Source organism: Gymnogyps californianus, chromosome 15 (assembly GCF_018139145.2).
Source record: "Gymnogyps californianus isolate 813 chromosome 15, ASM1813914v2, whole genome shotgun sequence".
NCBI classification, from domain to species: domain Eukaryota; kingdom Metazoa; phylum Chordata; class Aves; order Accipitriformes; family Cathartidae; genus Gymnogyps; species Gymnogyps californianus.
The window spans coordinates 3,267,132-3,288,304 of NC_059485.1; the positions used below are offsets into that span (position 1 = coordinate 3,267,132).

Genomic DNA, 21,173 nt, shown 5'->3' on the forward strand with positions numbered 1-21,173 from the left:
ACCAGGGTACCGGCTGGCTTTTGCCATCGGACCCAGCAGTGTTTGTAGAGAAGGAAGCTTTTCTGGAAAGTAAATTAAGAAAAGAAACAATCAGAGGTCTCTCAGTTCCCTTATACTGTCTAGAGCATACCCGATTTGTCCAGAGTCCCCTATCAGGGCCCTCCTTACAACATACACAGGTTAAACTGGATGAAGATGCATTTGACATCAGCAGCAAGACGCTGATTTTAGTCACCCTTGCTTAAAAGCCCAGCTTTATCACAGGACAGCACTCATGACAAAAGTTGTGTCCCTTCACCGCTTTGACGAAGTTACACTCATCCTGCACAGACATAGGAGGTTAAAGCTCTTGCCAGCGCCCCCCCTCCCAAATAAAAAAACAAGCACCAAGTTTTCCCACTAACTGGGTAGCTAGAAGCTGTTTTATATTAAGCTTTTCAGTATGCCCAAGATGAACAGCATTTTGTGGATCAAAATTTTAGCATTTAGCATAAAGGTACAAATCAGGTACTTTCTGCTGCAGCTTTTCTCACAAAAAGCAATTAAACTTAATTATTCCTGGACTGCAGGGTGCATTGGAGCAAGGCCTTGAGCACCCCAGCAGATACTTGTGTCTGTGATGGTCTTGCTGTGAAAGAGGAAGAAAAGCCACAGCTGCCAGGACTGCTCACCAAACGTGCCTGCAAAAGGACAACATTTAGATTCATATTTTGAAACTGCAGTTTCTGCCATTACGAGCTGCATTTTCCATTTTAAATATTCACAGGCCAGTGTTTCCACGTATTTCACAACATTTGCTTATTGTTTCATGCATTCCAAGACTTCAATTGTCTCCTTTTTTGCTTTTTCAACAGACTCGGAGCTGGGGAAAGAGAACAATTTAACCTGGAGCTGCTGAGCAGCTGCCAGATGTAGAGCACTCCACTTGCAGCGCTCACACAAAGCAAAGACATCTGTTTGAAATATGTGAGCAGAGAGGCCATAGGCCTCTTGGTACCCTCACAGAGATGCAGCAATGATCCTCTGCCTTTCCTAGAGTCTCTTCTGAATTACACTTAAGTGTAAGAGAATAGACCTCTCCTAATGCCTCGCCACCCCCACTGTTCTGAGTCTGTATTTTTCTGCTTACAGGCTAGTGCTTCCACAGTTGATTCAGGGTCATTGACCCTAGTAGGTTCTTTTTTGTTGTTGTTTTGGGGCTTTTAGGACAAAGGGGAAAGGGGTTTTGAGCTTTTTGTTAGCCTCTTCACCGAGCAGCAGAGATTTCTCTTAGCATCAGTCTTCATCACAGGATTTCACTCCAGGCTGGTATGGCAGAGCAGTTTAAGGCAGAACAGCCAGAAACAACACATGGTGAAGCACTGACCCATAATGCAATTAGCAGCCTTCCCCAGAAGCATTTTTCAATGCCCTAGGGCACCCAGAATTTGCTGACTCTTTGATTTGTGCTGCCCCAAATTCCTGACATTGCTTAAGCAAACTATAGGACCAGGAACTAAAAGATTCTGTCTTCTGATCCATTTTATAAGGCCACTGCCTTTGTTTTCTTAGAGCAAATCAATTTCTTTCCCGCCTCTGTTTTCCTGGTCAGAGGAATGTGAATTTAAATCTCAGCTCCCAAGGGAGAGGGATTTGTAAATTTTACAATATGCTCTCCAAATGCTAGGAGTTTAACAAATAGTTGCTCCAAGATGAGCACCCGGATTTTATTTCACTTACAATGATTCAATTAGCAGTCATCTAAGGAATTCTGAAAATTTGCTGGGTGTGAATACACTGGCTCACAGAGATTTGTTGTTCTTAATCCAGATACAACTCTGGCAAGCAGAGATGTGCAAAAAACCCCCACACACCTAGTCCAGCCAAGGCGAAGGGCGCTGCTCATCCAGTGCTTGGCTGGACGACAGCCTGCATCCATCACCTGAGAGAAGACAAATGCTACTGTCATCCAGTCTCCTGAGCTCCATCCATCATTGCTCAGCCAGGTGGGCTTTTTTTGTTTTGGGATGTTTTTTTTTTAAAAAGGTAGATGTTAAAACTCACCTACCAAACCACCTGACAGCGAGAATTATCAGATGTGGTACACCAAAGAAACGTTTTGATTTGATCCTAACGGAGTCCTGTGAATAGGTTTGGTCTCTCCCAACGGTTGGTCCTGTGAGGCATCCCGAAAGCATCCTCTACCCTACGCGGCCCCTCTGAGCCTGCTGAGAGGCTCTGCAGCACACAGGCACCTCCACACTGAGCACAGCCTCAAGGCCACCGCCTCCCTCCTCCCCTGCCTTCGGAGAGGCTGTGTCTGATTTCCAGAAGATGCTGGCTTGGATATTACCCAGCTAGGGAGGCAGAACTCAAAGTGGCTATAAATGTATTTCTGAATCAAGGGAGGGAGGAGTAATTTTATAATTTCTTGGGAGTGATCTGGAAAATAGCATTCCCCACATCTGGGAACCAAAGTGCCTTAAAAAAGGCCCTGGAGCAGAGAACACATCTTATCTATGTGAAGGGCTGTGTAAGTAGATAGCACTCTCTTATTGTTTTATCAAATATTACTGCCTGGCCATGGCTTGGCCGTCTGCAGGAAACAGGCACTGACTCATTCTGTTACTGTCCTGTTCCTCACGAGTCATGAAGCTTTGAAAGACTCACCAAGTTCAGTCTGCTTTCCTGTTTCTAACTGCGCTCTCAGTTCTGGGTCAGTCTGCAATGACTAACAGATCTGCTGCCTCAGCTTCAGCACGGGCACGGGGTTATCTCCAGCCAGCCTTCAAACAAAGAGACGGGAGGCTTGTTGGAATACCCAGCGTTTCACAGGTCACTGCACAGACAAACGTCTCAAGCTGGATGAGAGGGCAAGGGTTTGAACAAACACTGCCCTGAAACAAGAACCGGCAGTAGCGCCTTTTGCTTTGTTCGCGGATTCTCTTTGCTTTGCTGTGTCTGTGTGCCGTTCTGTCCTGCAAAGTCTGCGTAGCATCCAGTTAACATCCAGCACCTTCTGTTCACAGATGTGGTTTGCCCTTCAATTCGCCTTCAGACAGAAGCGGTTGAACTGGACAGTGCAGTCATGTCACTTTAGGGAATTTGAACAGCTACACAGTTAGTGCCCTGTTCCTCTCTGCCCTACCTACTGGGTCCTAGCATGACTTGCCATTTACTGCACTAAGCTACAGCTCCTCTACAAACAGAGAGTGCACGTGCATCATGCCCTGTACAGGCATTGAGTGAACATACAGGAAGGGCTTGACTTAGTCACTGGTCACTGTAGAGCAAGCCTGCAAATTAAAGCGGAATTCAGGACAGGAGAAAAGATCCTGTGCTTTGCATGCACAGCTGCACAGAGATAGACTGGGGGGGTGTAAAGAAAGATTTGGTACCAACCCTGCCCGGTAGAGCTAAGCAGAAGCTGGGAGAGGTGCAGGGAAGGAGCAAAGTGCAACCAGCAAAGAGCACCCTGTTCCCTTCCCGGTTTGGTGCCGATCAGGACCGACCCTGGAGCAGCAGTAGCAGGTTAACTCCTGTGTTGGGTGGGCCCCTCACCCAGCTGCTACACCAAGAAAGGCTGAGGAGACCTGGGTAAGGCTTGGCCTGCACCACTTACTAACACTATTACCAATATCTCTCCTTCACAGAGAAGCTTTTTACCAGTACCGGTCCTCTAGCTTGCCATATTGTTTCCTGCTTGATTTCGGCAAGCTCTGGAAGGGGTCCTGCTGTCAGACCTCTGTGCGGTGTCTTTTGCTTGACCTTATCTAACAAGTCCATTCCCCAAGCTCAAGAGTGGGACACTTAAAAATTTTACTCACCAGGAAAGTTTCACCAGAGGAAAGGCATGGGGACTGCTAGGTTTCACAGAGGCTTTTATTGTTTCATTAAGTTCTCCTTAATGAGAACATCCTCACCTGCTGCAGTCTCCCTCCCATTCATTTGCACCCACCATCATACTGCTGGTACTTTCAAGGCTGTCTTGGTTCCCACTCCTTCCTCCCTCTTTCCTCTTAACTATTCTGAGCCCAGTTTCTATTTCCATGCTCTCATCCAGGTCCCAAGGAGGAAATACCTTCTCCTCTTGAGCTACCGCTTGCCACGTCCTCCTTGGCTTGTTTCCTCCCTGATATCTCTGCAGCTTCTCCCAGCTCCAGAGTCACCTGCACTACTCTCTCCTCCAAAGCAAGGCAGCGACAGCTCTTGCTGAGATCCCTCACTTACATGCTTGCTAAACCAGTGTAGAACTGCCGGGCATAGCAATAATCCACGGCTGTCGAGGACCTACTGTCCTCACAGTTCACCCCAGGCTTTAACTCCTTGAGATTCTTCATCTAAGGATTCTTCATCCTCATCTAAGATCCTGTCTTCATTACAGAAGCAGCTGTGTCACAAGACCCAGTTACACCATGGTTGTCCCTCAGCATGATTCAAACACCAGTTATTTTCTCTTGCACTAAAGATACAAGAACATCTTACCATCCTGCTAGACCCTGGTCTGACCAAAACTGTAACGCTGATCCAGTGCCACTTAGGCCTGTGATTGAATCAGGACAGGACACAACCAGGCTGTAATTGGATTCTGCCAATTCTCTTTTCAGCATACAGAAGTCTGCCATCCCTCACCCGAACTGGCCCCATGATGTAATTCTTCCCATCTACACCGGCTAGTGAAGTATCACCGTCCCTTGCTACCTTCCTTGGAGGGCAGCTCTGGACCGCAGCTCCGGCCAGCGCAGTTTCTGCACTCAGAAGGCAGAGCCTGCGACAAAACCTCTAGCCAAAAATCACCTGCCAAGTCTTTCTGAGCTCTTCACCAAGATGTTTTGGTGATTCCGTATTTACCTTGCCCAACACCAAAGTATTAACGACCTCATCAGACTGCTCACCCTGGTCTGCTAATTCGTACCAAACGCTCTACCGAAACTTGCTTATTCTCTCAGCTAAGGCTTTCCCCTGCACAGCCTGAACCCCGCACGCCCCAATGGCTCTGCCTGCCCCAGCCCGCTGTTTGTAGGAGCGGGGCTGCCGGATCGGCCCCTCCGCGGGGCCAATGAGGGCCTCACGCCAGCGGGGCAGCGGGTTCAGCGCCTTTCTCAATGACTGCAAATACTGGGGGGGTTCAGGCTGTTCCACCCATCCGATCGCATCTGAAAGAGCCTTGAGAGCAAAGCTGCGTCAGAGCGGGGCACAGCTGCCAAAAGAGTCGTTCAACCTCTTTGGATTGTTTGCATACCTTTGGAAAAAAATTCCCCCCCCCCCCTTTTTTTTTTCATTCAAGCTTTTCTAGATAAGCACATGACAAACACAAGTATCAGAGAGAATGAACAGCCTGCCTTCCAGTTAGGAATGAGGGACTATCACAATTATCACTGTGATAATGAGATAGTCTGAACATGAGGGAACTCGATACAATGGGAGATTTATCTTGGAACCAGTCCCTTGGCAGCCTGACACCATATTGATGTCAGCACGGTTTCTCATTGCACAAAGGCGAGGGATCAGACCCGGGATGACAGACCCATCTCTATCTCAGGCGCATCCTGTAACACAGCAATGGCCGTTACCATCGATAAAACATTCGCTTCCCCCTTTTTTCTCCCAACAGTATTTTGGCAAGTGTTCTCACGAATGGCTGGCTGAAAGCTTTCTCAGTCCCTTCCCCATCATGCAGGGAGACGTTCGGCTTTGTAAAGACACGCTATTTTGCTTAGGCGTAATAATGTGCCGCTTAGAGTGGAGGTAACTTCTGGGAGGGATATAGCGAGCGAGAGAGAGAGAGCAGCTTGGTCCCAGGTCTGGAGTCGGGTGGGGTTAGCCGATGAAACAGAGCTGCTGCGCGGAAGGCATGCTGGGCTTGGCTGGGATGCCAGGGAGAAGATGGTGCTCTGTAGGTTAGTTACCTGCCGGTGTTCCTGCGGTAATTCCTTAGATCACCCAGACACTCTGCTTCATTTAAATCATGTCGTCCCATGGGAACCCTGTACCCACCTTGGATGTCCAAATGACCCAGAAAATTGCTTTCTTTCCTACCACAAACCAGGTCAATACTTCAAGTCCTGACCTTCAAGGGTGCCGGAGTGAGGAGAGAGGCACGACAGGAGTCCGAGGCTTTGGTCCAACACTCTCAGAGACTCTTGTCACAAGGAATTACGTGGGCTCTGCAAACAGATAAGGAAAACCAGAAAGAGCAAACGCTGGTCTGCACAACCTTGACACTGCAATCAATGCTGTAGTTTACCGCCAGGAGCAAGTAAATAGTCCCGGAGTTGCATGCTGCATAGCAAACATTGCAGTTTTATCTGGATGACAAGCAGCAATTTGTGGCAAAGGGTAAATCTCTCTCTTCACTCATGCTTGACATATGGATGGTCTTGTTACATTCGCTGTTCTCAGCAGGTTTATGCATGAATTTAAGGTTACGTACACGCATGCCTGTAGGATCACGACCTTCATTTAATATTGCATGGCCCAGCAGACCCATAATTAATCCCTAACATGTTCAAGTGACAGCTCTTACTCGGGAATGTCATCCACACGGAATAGTGAGTACGTGTAAATTCGTACGTTCAGGCTGGGAGTCAGAGATTTCCCAGCCGTCGGAGCAGTGAGGCTCCAAGGCAGGTTTCTGGCGGGATGAACGGGACAAATGGTAGCTTGGGCTACCATTTTGGTAGCAGATTGGGCAGGCCAGGAGAGGGAGGGGTGATCCGGTCACCTGCTCGTTCAGCTGCCTAGGATGGGCTGGGAATGACAGCACCTCAACGCTGCTGTTCCCTTTTACGTGACCAAGATTTTCTACTATGAAAATTAAAGCAGTTTAGAGGCTGATCAAGCCTAGGAAGAAAAGCCCCACCATCTTCATCCTGAGCGGTTTGCAAATGTGAAACTTGACCAAACCCAGCTCAGCCACACTTGCTCTTCTTTCTTCTCTGAACCGCTGGTTTTCAAATGTACCAAAAGGTCTGAGACCCAACGATAAGCCAGAACTGCGGGCTGGCAATCATATCCACAGAGTGCCCCGGGCAAGTCCTCACACCCAGGTCGACTCCTGACTACTTCAGTTGTGAGAGTTGCTGCTAATGCCAGTGGTTTGTTTCCAAATTCTGAGTATTTAATCTTTTATCTAGTTGTTCTGTTACCGAAGATGAGCATGCTCGGTCAGGTTGGATCAACAAGCATTTTATCACACAGGCAACACAACAGGCTGGGAATGTTTTACGTGAGTTTAATGGGGTTTAATATTCATTCGCCAACAGTACAAAATGTCAGATCTCCGCTATTTAAGGGCCAGAAACATGTCAAACACACACACACAGACAAGCATTGCTCAGAAATAGTTATGCTGTGCATCAAACCTGAGTAACTGGAGCACAACCAATAATTTGTCCTGCCACACATCTGGGGAGAGAAAAGATGAGTGTCTTATTAGGTATTCTAGACCCTACAAAAATACATATGGCCATTTCATTTAACCCTATTTCTTTACAAGATGCATGTGCAAGAGTGCCTCTGGATGGATCCCACTGCACGTTCAAGCTGCTTTTTTTAAATTATTTTCTCCTTAAGCTTTAGCAGCCCATGCGTCAGGCTGCAATGATACATGGGAAAGGATCTTTGTATTTTCTTTACTGATTTAATTACAAGGGACTTCTGGAATAGCTCTCCCTTCCCTCCTTTTCTCCTCTGGACAGCCGAAATGCCGGTGCAGCCATACACCTCCAGCGCAGCCATACACCTCCGGCACAGCCGTACACCACTGCCACAGCCGTACTCTGCCAGTGCCGCTGCACCCGATTTTGCCCCCTGGTGGAACCCCAGCAGAGATGAGCTGCCAGGAAAGCCTGGTAAGGGCAGGGAAGAAAATCTCCCCTCGGCTCGCCACATGCAAACGCACTGCAGGCAGATGAACCCAACGGAGATGCAAACAGGATTTGTCCCCAAATGCCTTCGCCGGGCACGTACAAGGTGACCGTGGGCTGGGTGGCAGCGTGGAGAGCATCTGAGAGCTCCTTCCTTGGGAGCCCCAGGAGGAGAGGAAAGTAAAGGGAGCTCTGCCAGCGGAGTCACAAACCCGGCGAATTTTATAAAGCGTCCCCTGTTAAAAACTGGAAGCTGTAACAGATCAGCAGCGCTGAGGCAGCCAAGTCTGGTGACTGGCAGCCACCACCCAGGCTGTGGTTGCCCTCTCGGCACGGCCAGTCAGGGAGACATTTTGCCAGGTATGATGGACCACAGGGGATGGAAAAGGTACGGGGAAACAAGGCAGCCGAGGAAGTGGCACAAGGACAAAATGTACTTTGACTTTCCCACCCTGCTGCAGCTCCAGATGGTTGTTTAATTTCCATAGTATATTAAGTCATAGCAGGTTTGAGATACCTCCAACATGTCAAATCACGCTTCGTTAGCATGCACAGCCCCCTGCAGCCCCCAGTTCTGCGACTATAGCTCTGAAATGAAGGGAAATTGCAGAGAAAAGAACTGCCCCCTCCACACCAGCGCCCGCTCAGAGCCTCGGGACCTCCGCTTCCAAAGCAGACCTGGACTTTCGCCTGCTGGTCAGGCTGCCCAGGACCGACTCCTCGCTGAAGGCCCCTTCGAAGGTCGACAGGATGGACTGGCGAAACTTCTCCTTGAAATCCGGCCCCACAAATACGTACAGGATGGGGTTGATGCAGCTGTTGAAGAAAGCAAGGCTGGAAACCAAGGGGATCCCTATGTAAAGGGCCATTTTCATCTCATGGCTGGAAGAGTTTTTGGATATTTCCAGCAAGGAGAAGACGTGATAGGGGAAATAACAGAGGAAAAACGAGACTGTGACAGCGATGATAATTCTGTATGGCTTCGCAGAGTTGGCTAACTGCCTTCTTTTCAGCTTGACAGCAACGATGCTGTAGCAGATGAGAATCACCGTGAAAGGGATGAGGAACCCGCATAAGAATCGTGTTACGATCATCGCTTTATGCCGCATCCTCCACAGCCTCCGCGTTGCCTCGGACGTGTAGTCATCGGACAGCGCGAAATTATTATAGCAGCTGGTGATGTTCCTGGAACTGACCACAGTGTCCCGAAAGACGAGGTACGGGGAGCTGAGGAGGAGAGCCAGGACCCACGTCCCCAGTGCGATCCTGGCCGCCAGCTCCGGACTCCTGCGGTTGTGAGACCAGACGGGAAAGGCCACAGAAACGCAGCGGTCCATGCTGATGACCGTCAGGAGGAAGACGCTGGCGAACATGTTGAGGAACGCGATGGTGCTGTTCAGCTTGCACAGGAGCTTCCCAAACGGCCAGTGGAAGCCCAGGGCGGTGTAGGCGATGCTGAGGGGCAGGAAAAAGGTGAAGATGAAGTCAGCAATGGCCAGGTTGAGGAACCAGATGGAGTTCACCGTCTTCTTCATCTTGAAGCCTGCAATCCAGATGACGAGGCCGTTCCCTGTCACCCCCAGCAAACAGGCAATGCTGTACACCACCATGGAGAGGACGTGCATGCTCTTCTGGAGGCCGGAGTAGTAGTCATGGGCAGTGGCGTTCTCCGACTGCACGGTGGGGGAACTGGCAGGGAAGGGTGAAGGGGAAGAAGAGACAATCTCCATCACCAGCAAGCCGGAGTCCTGAAATCATAACAGCACACACCGCTATTATCTGCAGCTCCTACGGCTCAGGGGAGGTGAAAATCTTGGCTAGCAACTGTACACAGAATGTATGTGCAAAGCCAGATTATATAACTTAATATATAATTAACATAAAGTCCTTCTCTATAGCATCTGCACCTGCACGTCACAGAAACCACCGCGACCACAGAAAGCGACCCAGGTTTTGCTGTTGGTGTCGGCGCTGTCAGAACAACGCCTCCGTAAACGGCCTACAACAGCAATCCGACATGGGCCAGCAGCAGAACCACGGAAACCCAAATCCCTCAGCTGTGACGAGTCCTCTTCGGATGACCGATGACAAATTAAGATAGCAAAAAACATCTAGACTGATAAAGATTAAGTTAAAAGACTGTTCCTTCAACAAGTACCTTCCAGGGAGGTGCGTTCCAGGAGGCAGAACGGTACCCGAGGTGTTTTCAGGTGTGACCGTCAGCCCTTTACCCACAAACCACCCTCCCGGCGAGCCCACGGTTCTCCTTGCCCCCTTTCCTGCTCGCCCCAGCACCCCACCTCGCCAGGTCCCGGCAGGACTCACCGCGGCGCCGCGCTCCTTCGCCGCTCTGCCCGCAGCGGCTTGGTTTCGCCTCCTGGCTGACTCCCCTTCGAGACGCTGCTCCTCTCCGGAGTGACTCACGCTGCCTCGTCCCGTTTTCCCGTGGCTTGGGATCACGAGGAATTTAGTAGGATCGCTTATTCCCTGAGCTTGTTCCTCAATTTGTGGTGTGCCGATTTAACCCCTGAAGCCCCGGCGGTCGCAGGCTCCCTCGGGCCGGTTGGCCAAGCCCATCCGCTAACTCGGATGCGAAGCGCAAGGAGAACGCGGCCCCTTTCCTGCCTGCACCACTCATGCCCCCGCGGCAGCGTCCTTCCTCCCGAGCACCCGCACACCCCGCCGGGTGCCGGGGCTGCCCTGCCGTGGGGAGGGGACACACACACACACACGGGACGGGGCAGGCTCTGCTCCCCACGGCAGCGGCATCGTGACGGTGCTGCCAACCCGTGCCACGGCCTGGCACGCCTGCTCGCCTCGAGACGTGGCTTTGGCTAGCAGCCCGGCCGGGGCGGGGGGTCCTAGGGGTGGCTGGAAGCACTCCCTGCCCGGTGCAGAGTGGCGGGGCAGGGGGGGGCTCCCGTCCTCGGGCCCATGGGGGAGGCGAGAGGCACCCCTGGATCGCGGGGTGCTGGGAACACCCCAGGGCTGGGGGAAAGGCCCCCCCGGGGAACACGGCAGGCAGGGCCGGAGCTGCGGGGTGACGGCAGCGGGGTGACAGCAGAGGAGGGGTGACGGCAGAGGGGTGACGGCAGAGGAGGGGTGACGGCAGAGGGGTGACGGCAGCGGAGCCCCCGCCCGCCACCCGCCCCGGCCAAGGTCACCCGCGCCCCCACCGCCACGTGCTACCAGCGCCGCCAGCTCCGCCTCGACGTGGGCCAATAGGATGCGGGGAGGGGGAAAAGCGCGGCGCTGATTGGCCCGGATGCTTCCGGGGCGTGTTCCCCGCCGCCGGCCTAGCGGGGCGGAGCGAGGAGCTGATTGGCCGAGGCGCGGAGGGGCGTTTCTGAGCCGTCTATGCTAGGCGCGCGGGCTCCCGCGCGGTGGCGGAGCGGGATCGGGCTTTGGTGCGGAGCTGCGAGCGGGTAGGGGCCGTGCGGGGCCGGGGCCTGGCACACCGCTGCGGGGTGAGAGCCGGGCAGGCAGCTCAGTTCCCCACCACCGGTGTCAGGGCAGGGGGAGCGCATCAGCGGGAGCCCCTCAGGAATGTGGGAGGTGATGGAGCCGGGATACGGGAGGTGCAGAGAGCCAGGTGGGGATGGAGCCTCAGGGCTGGGGTTCGCCCCTGCAGCAGGTGAACTGCCAGGGCCTGACTGGTGTCCCACCATGAAGGTGGAAATGGGGGTCTCATGCTGGGGTTTGCCCCTGCAGCAGGTGAACTGCCAGGGCCAGACTAGTGTCCCACCATGAAGGTGGAAATGGGGGTCTCATCCTGGCTGGGGAAGGGGGAGCTCTGTCCCCCATGAGCCTTCTGCAGATCTGTGAAAGCGCTGGGTGCGAGTACTGCTGCGACATGCGCTGGGGGGACATGCTGGACCCAGCCGTCCTGCTCAAAGCCAGAGCACTGCACCCTGCCCTTTCCCTTGCAGCCATTTCCCTATCCCAATCCTGGTTTTCTGACAGGGATTCCCTCCCTGCCAGCAAGGCCCCGGGCTTGGGCAGGAGGGTGGCCGAGCATCCCTGCCCAGGGAGGGCAGTGCAGCAGGCCCATGCTGAACGGACTTCAGCAGCTTGGCACAAGCAAACTAAGTGCGATTGCTTAATAACCTGCTCACGGCCCTTTGCTGGCCTTGCAGGGTTAATGGGTAAAAAGATGCATTGTTTTCAGCCAAGGCAGAAGCTGGGCTGTCACTCCTGCCCGGGAGCTTGTGCTCTGCATTATAATGCTAGCAACGGTCGCACCGACGGGCCGAAGGGCTGCTGCCAGGCCTGGGCATCACACGTGCTGTGGAGTCAAGCTGAGGCAGAGCTGCTGCCTCTTAGGGCCCAGCTCCACAAGCCGTGCTTGCTTCAGTCAGGGTTTGGGGCAGGACTCCGACTCACTGGGGCTTTGCCCTCACAGCTATGCACAAGGGAAAGCAGCCGAGAGGTTTAAGCGTGCTGGGGAATGCAACGCACATTAAAATTGAGGTCTGTGGGTATGAGCACTTCACTGCCCTTGAAATTAAACAGCAGTTTTAATAAGATACCCTTGTGTCCATGAGGGCATTTGCTAGCATTTCCGAGAAGCCCTAAGACTCACGGATATACAGGAGTGAGAGGGAAAGGCATTGCTCGTGTTGCTGATACAGTTTGGTCTGCGGGCAGGTTCACCATGTCCCCAAGTGTCTGGCCAGGCGCTGCAGAGCTGGGCGGGGGGAGCCCAGGCGGGGCGGTGATGGGAGACTATCAGAAAATATCAAAGCACTATAATTAACGAACTGGTCTTAAATCAGCGGGGGAAGCCTGACAGTTGTCTGCGTTTTCCTCGCCCAATGGGCCCCAGCCCATGGCTCGTCCCTCTGTGTTTCCGGGGAAGATGCGGGATGGGAGCAGGCAGCACGCAGGGACGCAGTGCAGAGGCACCCAGCCCCGCTGCAGTCCCGCAAACTCCCCTCTCCACTGGCAGGTGACCTTGGACCCAGCAGGAGGATGGCAAACTCAACGCAGGGTGACAGGGGCCTCCCCAGCGCGGAGCTCTGGGCCTCCCATAACAGGATGGTAATGGCGCCGCTCGACAGCGACGACCCGGAGGTGAGAGCCCCGTCCTGGCCCCTACCCAGCAGCCGCTTCGTTCATCCCCCCCCGGACAGCCGTGGGGATTCTGACCTCCTCGAGCCAGGGATGTGGCAGGGAAATGGTCCAAGGCTGAGCTGGTGGGACCCATCCATCCTCCGTGTCCCCTCTGCCTGCAGCGAGAGGTGGAGGGAGGGCATCCTCCAACCATCTGCAGATAACACAGTCATAACTTTGCATCTATTGCTCATACCCCTCTGCTTGAAGCTCTAACGTCCACACCAGAGCAACTGGCCCACCAGGCCACGTGGCAGTTGCCCTTGACTCTCTAGCCCAAATGACAGCTGAATTATCTGGCAGCTTCCTGGCAGGTAGAAACCCAAAACGTGGCCTGTGCCCGGACATATGAACTGTTTGGGATCAGCTGTACCAAGAAGGGATCTCGTCTCCCTTCTCCAGCACCTTTCCAGGCCCCTCTCCATCGCCCTGTCCCCTCCGAGGGTGCATCCCCTACCACAGAGCATCCACGTCTCCCTGCAGAGCCGGCACGGGTGAAGCTGTTTCTCTCCCCTCCCAAAGGTGCACAGCATCATCAAGAAGGAGAAGCAGCGGCAAAGGCTGGGGCTGGAGCTAATCGCATCGGAGAACTTTGCGAGCCGAGCGGTCCTGGAGGCCCTGGGATCCTGCATGAACAACAAATACTCCGAGGGTTACCCAGGACAGAGGTACAGGGCTGGGGCTGAGTCCCACCCAACCCAAACCCTCGCAGGGAGGGAGAGGAGCCACCCACGCTGCCGGACCTCACCTCTGGGAAGGAGGCGATGTCCTTGCACTGGCAGCCAAGCTCCTCCGGGGCAGGATCCGACCTTCTCGGCTTCTGTCCTTGGCCATGCATGGGACAATCTCAGCAGGGTCACATCTGCTGCAGCTGCTGTCCCGGTGGCTGCCACAAACGCGGCATCACCCCGGTTTCTCCCCAGCTTGGTCACAGGGACCGTTCTGAGTAATGAGTTTGGTTTTTAAGCCCTGCCCCATCCTTTACCGGCAGGTACTACGGCGGGACGGAGTTCGTAGACGAGCTGGAAAGGCTGTGCCAGAAGCGAGCCCTGCAGGCGTACCGGCTCGACCCCCAGAAGTGGGGTGTCAACGTCCAGCCCTACTCAGGTAACGGGGTGCTCAGGAGAGCCAGGCCGGCTGCACTGGCCTCCGCGCATCCCCGCACCCATAACCGGCCCGGTGTGCTCTCGCTGCAGGGTCACCCGCAAACTTTGCGGTGTACACGGCCCTGGTGGAGCCCCACGGCAGGATCATGGGGCTGGACCTGCCCGACGGGGGCCACCTCACCCACGGGTTCATGACGGACAAGAAGAAGATCTCTGCCACCTCTGTCTTCTTCGAGTCCATGCCCTACAAGGTAAGCAGAGCTGCTCCAGCCGGAGCCAGGATGTGGTCATCATAAGTGTTAGTGCTCCCGGCGTCAGGCTCCCAGCACCCCCTCCTGGGGGATGACACTGCAGCTGATCTTCACCCATACCAAGGTGGCTGAACCCTCCTCTTCCTCTCCCAGGTCAACCCCAAGACCGGTTACATCGACTACGACCGGCTGGAGGAGAACGCCCGCCTCTTCCACCCCAAGCTGATCATAGCAGGTAAGGATCAAACCCTTACCGACCTCCCTGGTGACACATCCTGGGTGGAGGTGGCTCCCTGAAGCCAGTAGCACCCTGGTAAGCCCGCGGGCACCCACAGATGCTGCAGTGCCAGGAGGAGACCTCAAACACATCCACACTGGCAGGAGCTTGTGTGCTGTCCCCATCGTAGGGCTGGACCTGGGTCTGTCTCAAGGTCCTCACGCATCTGCTCCTGTCCCCTCCACGTGCCATCTCCCTGCAGGTGTCAGCTGCTACTCGCGCAACCTGGACTATGCCCGCATGCGGAAGATCGCCGACGCCAACGGTGCCTATCTCATGGCCGACATGGCCCACATCAGTGGGCTGGTGGCTGCCGGCGTGGTGCCCTCCCCCTTCGACCACTGCGACGTCGTCTCCACCACCACCCACAAGACCTTGCGGGGCTGCAGGGCTGGCATGATCTTCTACCGCAAAGGTGCCTGACCCGGCCGGGGAGCTGGGAGAAACGCTCCCCCCAAGGCTGCGGGGGCTGCAAGTTAAAGCTCCTTCCTGCTCTAGCTGGGAAGGAGGGAGGGCAGGAAGGTCCGGGACCTCCTGGGATCATCTGGGGAGCTTCCCAGGGCCACCCGTGGCCCAGATTTGAAGTGGAACAACCACCATCCCTGCTCTGGGAAGCCAGGGGGTGAAAGCAGCTCGTGGGAGAAGGGAGGCTGAGCTGCCTCGTGAGCAACCCTGCCCTCCCCTCCCGCAGGCACCCGCAGCGTGGACCCCAAGACGGGCAAGGAAACGCTCTACAACCTGGAGAGCCTCATCAACCAGGCGGTCTTCCCCGGGCTGCAGGGAGGCCCACACAACCACGCCATTGCAGGTACGCATCTGTGCTGGGCTGACCACCAGCTCCAGGATGGCAAAGGGAGCCGGCAAAGATGTCCTGGCTGGGCTCTGACCCCCAGCAGCAGCGCAGGGGGCTCCAGCTGCCCCGAGGGGCTCACAGCCTGGAGGTACTGCGGCAAGGAGCAGCCGGCTTCGTGCAGCACTGCCCGAGGAGCAACCAGGCTTTTCCCATCCTGCCTTTTGGCTCATGGCGCCGCCGCCAGTCTGGTTAGGGGAAGGGACTGTCCATCAGTTTGCTCAGCTTCCAGGATGGCTTCTGCTGGTGGTGCCGCACGTCCCTGCCAGCTCTCCCAGTGAGAGCCCCCCAAAAACTCACCCTGGTCTGCCTTTCTCCCCAGGGATCGCCGTGGCGCTGCGGCAGGCCATGACGCCCGAGTTCCACGGCTATCAGCAGCAGGTGGTCGCGAACTGCAAGGCGCTCTCGGCGGCGCTGATGGAGCTGGGCTACGACATCGTCACGGGTGAGGACAGCTCTTGGCTGTGGGACGGGGCTGACCCCTGTGCGTGGCCCGGAGTCCGAGCCAGGCCACGAGGGCGGCACACTCCTGGAAGCAACGGGCAGGGCTCGGCCGTCGCAATTCCTCAGGGCATCCCCAAAATTATTTTGAAGCAGCCCCCCTTCTGCCCCCAAAACCAGGGGCGGGCCCGGGTGTAATCCCAAGCCTTTTTCGCTGAAGTTTCATGTGGGAGCAGCGTTTACCCCCATCCCGCGTGCCCCACCAAACCCTTCTCTTTGCAGGGGGCTCCGACAACCACTTGATTCTCCTGGACCTGCGCAGCAGAGGCACGGATGGCGGCCGGGCCGAGCGGGTGCTGGAGATCTGCTCCATCGCCTGCAACAAGAACACGTGCCCCGGTGAGGGATCCCACGGGCTCTGCCGCATCTTGCCCCGCGTGCCGGGGATCTCCCGTGGCCTGTGCAGAGCTTCCTGCAGGGCTCCCGGCTCCTGATCCACCCCGCGCACTGGGAACCACGCCGAGTTGCCATGCACGGCAGTTTTGGTACCTGGTTTGGTCACGCGTGACTTGTTCTGGTGCAGGTGACGTCAGCGCCCTGCGTCCCAGCGGCCTGCGGTTCGGGACTCCGGCTCTCACTTCCCGCGGCTTCCGGCAGGATGACTTCCGCATGGTGGCTCGGTACATCCACAGAGGTGAGGCCGGGAGAGTGCGTGGGGGGCCAAGTCTCAGCTCCAGCAGCAGCCCCGGGGCCAGGGCAGCTCCTCCGGGCGAGGAGGCACAAGCTGGGCGAGGGAGCACACACGCAAGTGAGGAGTAACTGTCCCACCTGCACATCTGGATGTGGGAGAGGACATCTGGCCACAGCTGGGATCAGCCAAACCCTCCCCACTGCGCAGGCAGCGGGCTGAAAGCCTGGATTAAAACTGTACCTTTCCCAGTCTGGTTCCAGTTGTCCTCAGGGGTCCCACACTGGTTTCCCGGAGCAGCAAGTCCCTCGCAGCCCTGCTCCTACCCTCCCACGTCTCGGGGAGCAGCCCCAGCGCTGCTGTGGGGTGGTGCGGGGCTAAGCCCACGGCCCGGCCTCGCCGGCTCCCTGCGGCAGAGCTGGGAGAGCTGTGGGATGCGGCGGCTGCCCGCTGCGGGCGCAGGCAGAGGTGTTGCAGCGGCAAGGGCTGACCGACGCGTCTCCCATCCTGGCAGGGATCGAGCTGACGCTGCGCGTGCAGAAGGACATGAGCCCCAAGGCCACGCTGAAGGAATTCAAGGAGAAACTGGAGGAGGAGAAATACCGGGGGGAGCTGAAGGCACTGAAGGAAGAGGTGGAGGCCTTCGCAGCGACCTTCCCGCTCCCGGGGCTGCCTGTCCTGTAAGGGGAGAGGCACCCATGCCCGCTCCCGGAGCCACGGAAGTACCCGGGATCGCGGCACGCTCGCACCCCCAGCCCGAGACCAACTCCCCAGTGCCTTCTCCCAGCACCTCCCTGCTGGCACTGGCTGCGGTGCGGCAACAGCTCCTCGTTCGGCTCTTACTCACCTCTCCCCTCCCGTTTGGGGTACAGGACCCCCCCCAAGCACAGTCCCCACCGTGGGGAAACCAGCCCTTTCACCGCTCAATGTTACAATCGGGACCGAGCACCAGGTAACCCTCAGCCTCACCGCCAGGTTCGATCCAGCTCTCGCTGGCTGTGGGAGCAGCAGACGAGGTTTAGGCAGGCCTGCCCGCATTCACCCCGACACCGCTGCCCGCAGCATCGGGAGGGACGTGGGGGTTTGCCACCCCCCCCGCCGCGGCCAGGCACGCTGTGCTCAGCTGCACAAGAGACTTCGCAGCGGCTAAAAGCCTCCCTGGTTTCAGCCTCGAGGATTCCCCTTCGTGTGCAGAAGCCCGCTCGCCTTGCGTGCCTTCCAGCCTCCGCAGGCTTCGACAAGGCCAAGCCTTGTCCCTAAGAGCCCTCCCGGGATCACCGTCCCGTCCTAGCCAGCGTCTCCGGTATTTTCTCAGACCTCTGAGCACACAGCTTAGGTAGAACCATTTTTTAATAAGCACGGTAAAATTAAGAATTTAACCACAATGTATGACAAGAATTATAAGCTTTAAAAAATACAACCAATTTTTTTTTTCTTTTGTATTTCAAAAATATCTGAACCCAAATAAATAACTTTTTTTTTTTTTAAAAGTACATTTCTCAGACTAGTCATTTGGTGTTAACATCTGTTAAACTCTTGTGCAGTAACACTTACAGCACGACACTAAGACATGCTTCGTGGATTTCTCCCGGTCACACTCGCTCTAACTACCGACGCAAGCATTCGGCACGCACAGGCACACACGCGTAACTCAACATGCAGTAATAGGATACAGTGCTTTAAAAATAAGATGAGAATTCATCACAGCCTCCTGGCAGCCCTCAGAGGCAGCTCTTAGCCCAGCCCCATCCCCATGCCGGCAGCGAGGCGGCCGGCGGGACCGGGTACCCTGTGTTTCTGCCTTCCAGTTAAAACGCATGTCGGGGACCAGCGTGCGGTGGGTTTGTGACCCCTTCGATATCGGGGTACAGTCTGTTGCTCTGACATTGTGCTACTGGGGCACCGTGCGGAGCAGGCGCTCTCCTTCAGCCTGGGCAGCTCGCTGAAATTTCCCATCGCACCTTCTTAACCAGGAGCCTTTTCAAAGGGCTGCTACGAGCCCCGGGTCCTGCCCAGCTCGCTCCGAGACGCTGAATCCGCAGCGTGGGCTGTCACCCACCACCAACCCCGGGGGGGCTCAGGGCCCCCCACGCTCAATGAAAACCAAAAGAACTTGCCTGAGGGCATGGAGCCGTCAGCTCTCACCCCTCAAGCGCATCTCCCACCCCTTACAAAATGGTGAATATTGCTAGAGTATAGGCAGTACTTCCCTAGTCAAGGCAAGGCAGCTTTGGAGCCGCGTAGAAGTGATTGCTACTGGATGAAAGTAAATCCGAGCACTATTCTCTGAGAACTGAAACCTGTGTAGGGTTAATATCGCCTACTCCTATGGCTGACCCTCCTCGGCGTGGGATCTGAAAGCGGCGGGCTAGCGTAGAGTAGAGCAGGAGCTGGCAGTCGCAGTCTCCCAAGGCAGGAAAGCGGAGGAGTAAGAAAAGGGAGCCCTGCCCTCCCCGGCCAGGCAGCAGACGGCCAGGGGAGACTTTTGCTCTGATGAATTCTCGGTCAGGCTTAAAGCCTCCTCTCCCTGACAGCCAGCAGAGAGAGGAGGGGGCCAGAGCCGGCCGTGCGGGAGGCGGGGGCATGCTGGCAGCACTCACGGAAGCAGGAGACGGCCGTGCACAGCACCGCTGGCTCTGGCGGCCGGAGGATCGGTGCGGGAGGGCCGGTGAGTGAGTATTGCACCGCGGCTGCGAGGAACCTGCCCTGCTCGTGGCGGAAGGGTGGCCGGACGGCAGCGCGCGGCGCTCGGGCGGTGCGGTGCAAGCCGACGAACACACATGCCAAGATTCGTTGCGGGAGCTGTTAGCGCGAAGATCGTAACTCGTTTTAAGTCTGCTAATATCGGAAAAAGTGAGGTAACACAGTGAAGATGAGGAAAAAGTCTTAAAGTGCCGATACAGGGATCTTTACTGTACAGGAGCAGAAGGTCAGACAGAGAAATGACCGAGCAAAGAGGAATTCAGCTCCCAAACCACCAGCTGCGCTCAGACTCCCCCCGATTTCTGCTGCCGTTACGGGTGCCACAAGCAGCGAGGGCAGGCTGGGCTCCGGCTGCACCGAGGCACCACAGCCCGATGTAATTCCCCCTTTCCCGGAGTCCGAGCTCCGAGGTTACCCTGCCGTGAGCCAGCTTTAGGAGAACAAGCACGCCAAGGCGTGTTTCCCCACAGCTCCTGCTTAAGAGCCGAGTTGCAGACAGCGCAGAGCTCCCGTTTTGAAACGGGCGACGTCCCAGCAAAGCCCCCGGGGCATCCTCCCAAATCAGAGCTGCTTTTGTGGCGGAGAGGCGAAGCAGGTCACACAGGTGGTAGTGCAAGTATTGCTCAACACAGCCTTGAATATCAGATACTACAGGTTTGATAGAGGGAGCAAGGAGAAGTGAGTTATTTATCAATTTATGAGTGCAGCTGAACACCGCAGGTCGAGACCACTGTGACTAAGAGATCAGCCAACGCTAATCATCGATCCCATTCCGCGCTGCCAGCCTGGAGGAAGACATGAGTGAGTCAGCAGGAAAAAAAAGCTCGTCCCTCTCTCCTCAAACCCAAATAGCCTCAGGTCGTTTTCCAGCAGGAAACAAGCTCCCGTGCTGAGCACCTCTCCAGAGCTGCGGGTCAGGCAGGACGCGGGGAGCTTTCGTCTGCCCGGGGAGCTTTCGTCTGCCCGGCGTCACCTGCATTACTCATTTACTGAGAAGCCTCTTCCCCCGGGGAATCTCGCCTCAGCTTTAGCGTGGTGCACACGAATCGACAAGGGGACACCTCACGTCACTTCAGAAAGCAGGCGTTTTTGATGGACGCAGAAGTCTTTCACCAGCAGACCCAGTTCACATGCGACAGGAGGGTACAGTTAGGAAAGGAAAAGGCCTTTAAACATGCTTTAAAGGCGTGCAGCCCCGCGCACAGGCACGCCGCTCATCTTCAGCGAAGGCGACGCCACGCTGCTTCCCAACCGCGACCTAAAAACACCATCAGAAGCAATCCCTGACCTTGGAAATCCCTCTGGAGAGTACCGCGAGCTCCACTTGCCCGGCTGAGCTGGCCTCACTGTAAACCACCAGAAACAACACTAACATTTAAAATAGCCTTTCTGCCCTGTTGGTTCACACCTCCCGCGCTACCCCAGAGAGCCCTTTCCAGGGGAGAGAAAGAGGCGGCAGCGGCACTGAAACGCAGATGCTGGTGCCAGACGACAGCCTCCCCAAGGAGCCTCCTTGCCTTCGGAGGTTTTGGAGCAGCGCGGTTCTCACAGCGAGTTTCGGTGGGGTCTAAGCCACGCTGACGAACCCCAGTTCCTACACAGAAACTTCCCCGGGGCACGGAAGGAACATCACATTCATCTCCAGCACTGCCTCACATCATCACAATAAACAGAGGTTTTAAAAAAACCCAAAGCAAACAACGCATCAGCTCATCTTGTATGATCTCAGCTGTTCTCACCCCATAATCAGAAGATTGCTAAAAAGAAATAAAAACCAAGGATATCTTTCCTAGCAACGCTTTTCTTGCTTCAAAGTACCACGGGGGCTGCTACCGCCACACAGCACCGGGCAGAGCAGACCGCAGCCCGGGACCGGTGGCCAAGGAGCAGCATCTCCT

General features: G+C 55.6%; 2 protein-coding genes across 2 annotated transcripts; one reads left to right on the forward strand and one right to left on the reverse strand.

Moving 5' to 3' along the window:
* Positions 1-8,474: 8,474 nt before the first annotated feature.
* LOC127022674 (chemerin-like receptor 1) lies at positions 8,475-9,589 on the reverse strand. Its single transcript, XM_050906366.1, has one exon. The coding sequence runs from the start codon at positions 9,575-9,577 to the stop codon at positions 8,492-8,494; it is 1,086 nt and encodes a 361-aa protein (XP_050762323.1). The 5' UTR covers positions 9,578-9,589; the 3' UTR covers positions 8,475-8,491.
* Positions 9,590-11,254: 1,665 nt separating this feature from the next.
* Positions 11,255-18,061, forward strand: SHMT1 (serine hydroxymethyltransferase 1). The gene is made up of 12 exons (XM_050906353.1): positions 11,255-11,272; positions 12,796-12,920; positions 13,482-13,627; positions 13,951-14,066; positions 14,156-14,316; positions 14,470-14,551; positions 14,796-15,008; positions 15,285-15,401; positions 15,766-15,888; positions 16,167-16,283; positions 16,468-16,578; positions 17,087-18,061. The coding sequence occupies exons 2-12, from the start codon at positions 12,819-12,821 to the stop codon at positions 17,254-17,256; spliced, it is 1,458 nt and encodes a 485-aa protein (XP_050762310.1). The 5' UTR covers positions 11,255-11,272; positions 12,796-12,818; the 3' UTR covers positions 17,257-18,061.
* Positions 18,062-21,173: the final 3,112 nt, after the last annotated feature.